The following is a 10805-nucleotide window of genomic DNA, read 5'->3' on the forward strand; positions in this document are numbered from 1 at the left end:
AAATAATAAAAGATGAATAATTGAGAGGTCCATCACTCTGTTTTCACATGAAAAATGTCAATCCCTAGCAAGGTAGACTTTTAAATCCACATAAGTTTCATGGTATATTATTCTATTCACTTAACTGCAATTACCTAAAGGAGTATGGGTATTTTAATGCTAAAAAGTTAAAATGTCTAGTCAATTATTTGCAGTTCTTTGAAACATGGGAGACATGGCAGTTTTTACTCAAACAGTTTGACTAAAGCTAAAGCCACTTTCCTGAATAAATCTGAACAAATAAAATTAGTTTTAAAGTTTTTAATAAAAATTAGTGCTTTTTTAAACTTATATATTTATTTATTAATTAATGAATACAAAAGTATTAATACCTCTTCTATTGTATACTTTCCACGAGGTGACCTTCTTCTGCCCTGTAACAATTACAAAAGAGTCATTTACAATCAATAATTTTTGGATTATTATACTTAAGATTAAGGGTTTTTTTTTGAAACAAAAAAAAAAAAAAAAAAAAACATACCAGCGCATCCATTTCTACTTCATAGTCATCAACATTCATCCATTCATTGTACTCATCTAAATCCAACAACCACCGAGCATTTACCTAATTGAAAGATTTTGAAATATTTTTTTAAATCACACCTAATTGTTTAAACATGAAAAAGGGAAGTACAAATTTGTTATTAGAAAAAGAAGTTGCAAACCTCATATGGGACTTCCGATTCTGCAGTTTCAGGCTCTTGGTCAATATCTGTACCAGTAACCCATGTGTCATAACTGTATGAAATAAGTACAACAACGATTCATTAGTGATTCTGCTGTGTAAAAGTATCATAAAATTTTAAAAAAGTTTCAAAAGCTATAATAAATACTGAAAAAAATATGTCTTTATTCATTTCAGTACTGCAAATCTGCAACAGAAAAGGACCATCAGATCTCTACCCTCCCTCCCAAATTAGCTTCGACATATTATAACCAAGACACCACTAACATAAAACTGAAGTAACAAAACCCAGAATTAGGTTGAATTTAATATTATTGCGCAACTTAAGAGTACTTTCATGCAATAAATAACTGCCGATATTACCTTTGAAAAATTAGCATTAAACATATAATCGCAAACAAATATACATTAAAGAGAAGAAATTCACGGTTTCTTAAACTCACAAGCTGAGTAACAGCTTAAAAATGAAATTCATATGGAACAATTCACTTACCTATCTGGATAAAACCACCAATGCAACATAACATTTTTATCCCTTCTAAAAACCACACGCACCCAGTCCTCTGAAATATACAAAAGTATATGTAACACAATGCAGTAATAACAACACAACGGAATCCCCCCCCTCCTCCTTATAAAGATAACCATTCTAGCAGAAAGATTATCAAAATAAATTTACCTAATAGATTTATTTGAATTTTCAGAATTTTTAAATTGCCATTCCAAGTTAACTGCTAACAAAATTAACAGCCTTAAAATTGATTGCACAAATAGCAATAGGACCTGCAGACATGTTTCGGAGGTACATTGAACACGTGTCTGCAATTGTTATTGCTATTTATGCAGTTTTAACACTTTGTCATATTTTAAACTTATTGTAGAAAAGGTAATTTTTAATTAAAAAGTAATCTTTGTCTAAGCTAATTTGCCACATAAATATATACAATGGAATCCGCTAATCTAAACCAAGTGGTGTTCTGTCGTGCTAAGCACAAAAGTTGTATCTGCAGCAAAGCAGAGAATGAGCAGGTTTTTATTTTTAAGTCCACATTTTTTGACAAATAGAAAAACTTAAGTATAACAGATTAAAGCACCAGAGGACCGTTGATGTGCCATTGGCATCGCAGTTTTATAGCGGTTCTCTTATTTTGCAGAAATTAGGGGAACTCAGAATGTTTACACCAAGGAGGTGGCTGGCTGCATTCTAACTCCACAATTCCCCCATCCAACCACTCAAATATAGGCCTTCTTTTTTTTTTGTAATATAGAAATTTTACTTTATTTTGGGGACATATTAATTTTTGGGACGTCGATGTTGTGCATATTAAGTAGTCATGACTTGTTGCTCCATAAACAGATGAAGTAGCTTCTATCACTAATCAAACCACTCTTTTGACCACTTATGTATGCCATGGTTAATTACACAACCAACTTTCAATAACATCACTGTTTTTGGCAAGTTTCCAAAAATCTACATTGGGTATAGCTTTGGTCAGTGGAGCCATTTGATGAGTCTCCTCCTCCTAATGAGCCTCCAATTCTAGAGAGAGGTTGAATGACAAAATCACGAGTTTCATTGGCCTTCAGAAGCCTCTGTAGCCAAATTTCCTCAGAGTTATATGTCATTGATCATGGCAATCAGCAGGTTTTCTGGATAACCATAAAAACCATTTATTGTATAGGTCAACTGCTAATTTTAGATCCTTGCTAAGAAATCTCAGTAGTGGACAACTTCCTAAAGATTCTGTGCACCAGCTGTGCATGAAAGTTCTGTTTTAGTGAGAAACCAAAATGTTTATTACACTTTTACAACATATTCAACAATAGTCTTGATTTCATGTGATGGCTCTCTTTTGCACCAATATATTAACGAAGTACTCTGTAAGCTGTTGTAAACCATCTTGTATAAAATAGCTTATCTGGTGATCTGGTACATAATGAAAATTTAGCAAGTCCTTAATAAGATAGAATCCTTATTAAGACAAAAGGTTGATTTGGATCACTGAGACTGATATAAGACTTTTAAATGGTATATAAAATACAATGCAAAACAAATTAATATCTTAATTATAATCAACTAACTACAGCAATTATTTAAAATTCCATAAAATATTTACCTGGCCCATCAGTTGTTGGCAAAGGAGGATGTACTAAATGAGATGCATCATCTGGATTTTCAGCAATTGTACCTTGATGCCTTTTAATAATATCCTTCAACCGTGGAACAAGCTGCTTTTCAACTTCAGGCATGATAAATATATGAGGTAATGATAAACACTTGTTCTGAACTAGAGTTTTTTCGATGGTCATAAACATCTCAACATTGCGATCCATACGGGATGGGGACTGAAAATCAAAACGTCTCCTACAAAGAATTTAAAAAATATGTGTTGAAATAAATTATTTTAATTTAAGGAAAAAGAGCAACAACTATTAGAATGTGAATGAATATATACATGAACATCGAAGAACTTCAAACACCTCAAAAACACGGTGTATTTTATGAGCAGTAACACATCAAAAATTTAAAGTAGAGGTCTTCAACCTTTTACCACCAAAGACCACATCGAAAAATTTATAAAGATGGTGAACCACACATTTATCAGATAAATAACATAGGCAGAAACTTAAAAGATGGGGTGGATATAAATATTATGATTGGTTCCTGAAAAGCAGGTTTTGTCCAGTTGTGTTACAGCATTTTAATTTCAAAGGGAAAATGTGGGTTTACAATTTTCAAAATTGTTCAAAGCTTTATGCATAAAAAATTAAACTCAGAGAAATTTGCGCCGTTGATAGAACTTTGTACATTTATTTTTAAATATTGAAATGGAATGAGCGCCATGCTTCATAACTGTAGGTCTGACCGAAGCAGTTCAGACCACGAAATAATGAAGCAGAGTTGCACATGTGAAAAAAAAAAAATTACATTCCAAATAGGTCCGAAGAAATATCCAAGTATTTTTATTTTTTAGAGCTTGAAGAAAAGCTATTTAAATCAATGCATTGACATTGAATCCAGTGCAACAGGAACAATAAAAGGCAATCAATGAAGATTTACTTTAAAAAACAACATCATCTTCTAGTTGTATGGCTGAATGCACCAAGATTTACTGGAAATGTATTTTTACTAAATAATTTTAAAAACTATGCCATTTACTTAATCAATGAACTGGGCGGACACACAACGACATACATTTAGAGACGAGAAAGAGTATGAGTAAGATTGAGTTCTTAAAACCGAGACATTATATACCAAAAACACACATGGTGTAACATTTGAAGACTCTAAAAATCGATCATTCATGCAAAATAAAAACTGCTACCACAAACGAAGACTTTAGAAAAACGACTCCTGCGGTTATCACAAAACTTGCTAAAACCCTGTCCAGTTAAAAAAGTGAATGGATTAAAGGACATCATTACTGACGTGAGGTTGTTTTTTTACATTTGGAACGATCGTGTTCAATCCAATCTGCATGGGGCAAAAACTTATTTTAATTGAAGAAATAACATCAGGTTACTTTTTCTTTTTAATTATTTTTGCCTTACAGAAAACTTAACTAAAATGTTAACAATAACGAGGCTGCAAAACTTATCCATAATAAAATTAATTTTAAAAATCCACATTACTGGAGGGACATAAGCTCCTTCATTTTTAATTTGAAACTTAGCATTTTTTTCTCGAAAAAAACATTTTTTCTTCAACTTCTCTTACTATCACTGCTCGGCATTGTGCACTCAATGGAAGAATAAACAATTCTGATTTCTAAATCTGCAGCAGGTTTATAAAATAAAAAAAAAAAAAAACAAGTACACCAATGCCTAGCTCAAATCAACTATACAAAACCTGCTTATCAGTAACCAATTATGATATTTATATTCACTTATTTTGTACTGAATATATTCCAACATTAGGTTAACACAAATTAGTTCATTTCTTTCCTTCCCCTCTACCTTTTTTAAAGAGAAGTATATCAAATTCTTTATCTTTATTTTGCTTTCCCCTACCGCAGGCATTGAATTTTTTCAAATATCTGCTTAAAGGAATTTTATGAACAAATTTTGCTTGTTTTCTTTCTTTCTTTCTTTTTTTTTTTTTTTCATTTTTGAAGTTTTGATTTTATTTTGTTGAAAACGCTTTCCAGGCAATTGAAATATTATTAGAAGGTCACTGGTGACCTGTGTAAAATCGGCTGAGGACATCTAATTTAAAGTCAACTTTCTTTAACTTTTCCAATCACTTTGGATAGGACCCTTGCTGATTAGTCCTGCACATATAACAGGATTTGGCCTAAATAGCAGGCTAAATATTTCACCTCAGTTGTATATTTGTTGCATTATGCGGCATTATAAACAAAAATCTTACAAAACATAGAAGTTTCATATAAAGAAACCCATATAGGTAATATAGTATAAGTGATAGTTTTATACAAATGAACAGGTAAGGACAAAACCTTGGTAGAAACATAAGAGGGGGATTTATGTCTTCTTTAGGCTTCAAAATTTTAGAATAAATCTGCAAGTGTTATCTCAGACATTCAACAAAAGATCAAAAATCAAATGTGACCATGATTTTAAGGCTATAAACAGTAGTTTAAATTTAGAAGAAAAATAAAAAAGAAATATATATACCATCCTTGTTCACATTTGAATTTATATACAGCAGCCAAAATATGACATAATCCTCCAGAAGGTCGAAAGTCTAAAAAACATTTCATCTGAAAGAGTGAAACACATCTTAAGTTTAGAATTTCATTATCGATATTAACTTATTAATAAACTTGTAACTATTTAAAAGAAGCAGTCAAAATCTTTGTACAGTAAAATCCCTCTAATGCCGACACTAACGGGACAAATTTTTTTGTCCGCAGTAAAGGAGTATCCGCAGGACAGGGGTATAATTATGTTATTTGCCTTGGAATCGGGGAATTAAAAATTGTCCGCGTAAGAGGAGTGTCCTTTAGGAGGGGTTTTACTGAAAAATGGAATAGAGTAAAAATATCACAATGTGTGTATGTGTACAAACAAAAGCATTTAAAAAGTTTTAGAACTCGGCAAACAGCTGTTTCGGTTTATAAAATCAAATCCCTTCTTCAGTGCATAAAAAGAGATGGAACAACCAAGTCTGAGAAAACGGACAAGTGAACCTTGGTTGAACCCACAAACATACAAAATACTGTAGAAATTTTATCAGCTGTTCTTAGGAAAACTGGTTAAACAGTATTTAAAAATCCAGAATTACAGTATGTATAATTATATATTGATCTTGAATATAGTAATACCTGATACTATCCTTCCTTGAAAAATACACCTGATATTTCTTCATTTTATCGCAAAAACAAAAGGCTTAGTTCATTAAAGATAAAAAATTATATGAGGAAATATCATTTACAAAAAACATTTGAACTTATTAAACAATTAAAAAAAAAAAAAAACTTACAGGTAATCTTGTAAGTGGAGGCTTACTAACAGTTCTTCCAAATGCATCTTCTTGAAATTGAATCAATTGGTTTACCAAAGATGCGAGGCCTTTTGCTGTGGGTGGATCTGCTTGAATATACTGCAAGTGAAAAAATAAAACATTGAAGTGCAACATTACAAACAACATTACAACATTAGTGCAACATTACAACATTACAAACATGATCAAAGTTAATGATTCTCGATTTCTTTTTAAAAGTTTTTGACGGAAGGGTTTACTTTAGTTTGTAGTATTGGAGTTTCATTTGATCTTCAAGAGAGGGGTCCAGCCGGACCCAAAGGCCACCTTTCCTAATATCCCAGTGGCTAGAGGTGCAGATTAGCAGTCGCCACTCGCCAATTGGCGACCAAAAATTTTCAATGGCTACCAAAGATTTCAGCGCCGATTGCCACAGGGTGACCAAAGGGGGGAAAAAATTCCCCCAAGTTGAAGTTATCGATTGCACTGTGCTTTTGGATCCAGTTTTTCATGCTGTGGTAGTCACTCGTCTAGACGCGACGTCACTTACTGACTTTCAAGAAAAGTTGAAATGTTGCCCCTCTCCTCGCTGATTCGTTGACCACTTCCCGTTTGCTACACCTACACTGCGTTCGGGGCTTAGAGCATTGTTCGGGGAGAGGGGGTGAAAAAGGAGAATTTATTTACCTCTTAACAAAGCGTACTAAACATCAAAAATTCGAAAAATTTGGTTTTCAAAGCGGATGCAAAGAGATCGCAATTCTTAAAGTGAAGACTCCAAAAGTATAAAAACGGCTCATAAAAGAATTAATTTTTTTTTAAAAATTTTAAAATTGCATATTAGAAGCCTGTGAGAAACCGAACATTAATATCTATAGACACAGTTGCAGCAAAACTAAAATTAAACCATCTATTCAGCATTTAAGTTTTTGACTCATAAACAAAAACAGAATTTCGTTTTAAGATCTGAAAATGATGTTTTTAATAGACTTTTCATTTATTTGCCTCCATATAAAGCAAAGTTAGGTTGAAAAAAAAGAGTAAAATTTCGATTCTCATTTCGGATGCACTCAGATTACATTTTTCAAAATGAAAGAAAGCACTAAAAGTATAAAAACTGTAAATAAAAAAGTTTATTAAAATAAAATAATTTTAGAATTACCATTTAACAGGGGTGCATATTGAATTTTATTAAAATCGCCGACATATTCACCGGAAATTCGGAGTCGTGAAAAAAAAAAAAGGATGAGTAAAGGTTTAACACCAGACACTAAATGTGAATAATTTTAAAGCTGGTGATCGTATTTGAAGGGATCGTATTTCAATGCGCTGATAAAGGATTTTTTTTTTTTTTAAGTTTAAGTTTTTTTTTTTTAAGTTTTTTTAGCGGGAAGAAAAAGTTTTTACACTGCATTTTTAGAGAACTTTTTAACAATACCACTGCTAATGATATGAGAAAACAAACAAACAAGCAAAATTATTCACTATGTTAGTTATGTATTGCTTGCATCACATAAATGTGCTGATTTTTTTTTTGTACACAGAAATTTTGATTTCAGATTTGCTTTTTCAGTAAACAATTTGAAAAAGATCATTTTGTTTTGGTTTATAAGTTGTTTTGTTTTGGTTTATAAGTGCGGGCAGGCAATCCTGCAGGCAATCGATGCGAACAAGAACAATCCAATCATGTGTGCGATAGAGATGAGACGGGCTCAGCCCGGGCTCTAGAATCGAAAATAGGTTTCGGGCTCAAGCACAGATATTTAATCGCCAATCTCCATAAAAATTGAAAGCAAAGAAACATTTTCCTACTGTGAGAAAATGAAAGGAACATTTAAATCAGTTCAATCAATGTCAAATTTACCCCTCTCCCCCCCCCCCCCCCAAAGAAATTAATTAACGCTTATTTATAGTGTTCTTTTGCGATTACTATTACAATATGTCATACAGTAATGCATTTGAAGTGGAGCATTTTAAGAAAATTTAGAAACTTCTGTTAATGAAGAACATTTTTCATTAACAGAGAGATCATGTCAGACTGTAGAAGGCTCAGTTTTTGATACAAGAAAGTTTCCTTCGGGTTCGGGCGGGCTCGGATTTGGTCCGAGACAATATCACTCGGGCGGGCTTGGTTACAATATTTCGGGCTCGGGCGGGCCTGGGCTCTTAAAAATGTGCCCGAACTCATCTCTAGTGTGCAATCATCCTCTCCCTGCGCCAGCAGTTCATTATGTCCGACAGCTGCGGACAACTCCCCCTCCCCCCCCCACTATGGACCATTTTTTTTTGCGGACTTTTATTTATTTTAGCGTGGACAGAACTGTCCGCAAGAGGATTTCGGTGCCTGCAACATCGTCGCCGTGTCGCAGCGGCGTTTCTGCCACTGGGCCTAATAGAATGCTCTAGAATGCTCAAGTACTTCTCAAAAATCAAAAACTTATGATTTCCGCCAGATCTCAATTGCCCTTGACCAATGGTGTGGAGAAGAGCAGAATTTCCCCTAAGAGAGTCTTTTCCCCTTAGTAAACTTTTAATAATACATGAACAGTGAGCAGTTACAAATTTGCTATGAGGGTGGAAAGAAACTGATGCAAACATAAAATTAACACAGTAGAACCCTTATTTTACGTTGTCCGTTTCATATGTTATTCCGCTTCTGATACCATTTTCTGCTGGTCTCTGAAAAACGTTATACTGATAAAGTTTAAGTACTCTTGATGTTATGCAACTAAACTCTTAACCAGAAAGTTCCTTTAATATATTTTTCAAAAAACAGATCAAAATAATTTTTCACCTACCAGACTCACACAAACTTTTTTTTAGATTTTTACTCCCCCCCCCCTCCAAAGATAAATTTGTTTTATAGCTGTTTGATGCCGCTCTGGCATTCTTTTTGTTCGGTCAAATTGCCCTTTGTCTGTGAGAGAGATTTTCTCTGATCGTCCTTCATGACAATTGAAACAGTGAGAAGCAAAGGGATGTAAGACGCAAAATTAAAATTTTGGAAATAACTAGTACAAATAGTAGAACATCTCTTCTGCTTTGGGGTTTGTACTAGTTCTCCTGGTAGGTGCTGCTGTATAGCATGATTTAGAAAAAAAATTAAATGAAAGTCTACCTAGGACATTATCATTAAACATGTTTTACTCAAAACTTGGAAATGTCCACTTACATCCCTTTGCTGCTCACTGCCTCAATTGAAGACTAGACATACTGAAAATGAAGTTTTCCAGAAGTTGGAGGTGCATGTATTGTCTCATCACATCAAAAATTCCTGCAATATTAGATTTACTACCCCACTTTCGATGACAATGATGAAAATGAAGAAATAGAGAGCATCTCCACAGCTGATCAATTAGAATTCAAACCATTTAATAAATTTCACAATATTGGTGAAAACTTACAAAAAAGACAACATTTTTTAGTATAAAAGTAAGATGAACTCTGAAATAAATATTTTCCCTTGTCTCAACACTAGAAAAAAAACATTTCATGCATGGTTTTTCTCCCCTTGGTATTTCCTTTTTTCCTAACTCTCCTACAAAGTGTAGGTCACTCTAAACAGTGAAAATACAGTGAAGAACTATTTATACGTTTCTGAAGGGACTGTATGAAAAAAAAACATATGATAGATATACGTTAATGCATATTAAACTCTGCAGGGACCAAATTCAAAAATGTATAATTGATAAAAACGTATAAAAGAGAAACATATAAACGGTAATTCTCTGTAAAATGAAAGTTGACAAACAGCCACAACTTCAATCAATCAATTACTGTGATAGTAAAACACAACCAAAATGTAGCACAAGATTAAATAAGATCTTTAAAGAAACTAATTCGCAAATTTTTAGATTTTAGAAAACTGTACAAATATTCAATTTATTATGCGTTTAGTTATAATTCAATAAATGCTGTGATAAAAAAAATTGTAAAAATTTGAAAAAAAAAAATCAATTAATCGACCAAAATTAACAGACAGAGATGTTAACAATAAACATTAGAAATCAGTCCGCGATTAAAAAATGTTCGGAATGTTAAAGTTCACACTTAAAAAAAAAAAAAATACTTGAAATTGTAGATCTAAATTATTGATTTTTATATATAAAAAAAAGACAACACAATCCTTATGTACAATAACATGTGAAATAATATCACTGTATAACAATTCCAAACACATGGTTTAATAATAATACCCTTTCAATCAAGTGACTCCATCATCGGCATAGCACGACATTGAGCAACAAGAGTGAATGTCTACGTAATTTTATCTTAACAATAAAAACATTGATCTTTAATGACTATAGATTTCTTCGAGGCTAACATGTCGGAATGATCAATCATGCCAATAATAATCATCTTCCGTTTTGAAAAATAAGTTTCATGTTTGAAAAATTAATAAAGCTGTTTTTACCTTTTTGCAGTTTTTTTGAAGCCATTGTCGAACATTGTCAAACTGAGCTATGGTATCAGGAGATTCATAGAATTTGACATTCGGCCCACCATCCTTTTTCCGATAGCACGTCATTGTGAAAAATTAGCTACAACTCTGGACATTTAAATGATACACAGCAATACTTTACATAGACGTACATCGGTAAGCAATTTTCGCCTTTATAGCGAAAGCATACCATTTGC

The 10805-nt window shown here is 32.7% G+C and overlaps 1 protein-coding gene across 1 annotated transcript in view; it reads right to left on the minus strand.

Moving 5' to 3' along the window:
• Positions 1-10797, minus strand: part of LOC129221933 (SWI/SNF complex subunit SMARCC2-like) — a 60453-nt gene extending 49656 nt beyond the window's left edge. Inside the window, 8 exon segments of the mRNA XM_054856317.1 lie at positions 372-413; positions 521-604; positions 705-777; positions 1218-1287; positions 2842-3089; positions 5360-5445; positions 6168-6287; positions 10582-10797. Coding sequence (XP_054712292.1) covers positions 372-413; positions 521-604; positions 705-777; positions 1218-1287; positions 2842-3089; positions 5360-5445; positions 6168-6287; positions 10582-10695 — 837 coding nt within the window. The 5' untranslated portion in view covers positions 10696-10797.
• Between the last annotated feature and the right edge of the window lie 8 nt (positions 10798-10805).

The sequence above is a fragment of the Uloborus diversus genome, chromosome 5 (genome assembly GCF_026930045.1).
Source record: "Uloborus diversus isolate 005 chromosome 5, Udiv.v.3.1, whole genome shotgun sequence".
Classification (NCBI taxonomy): Eukaryota; Metazoa; Arthropoda; class Arachnida; order Araneae; family Uloboridae; genus Uloborus; species Uloborus diversus.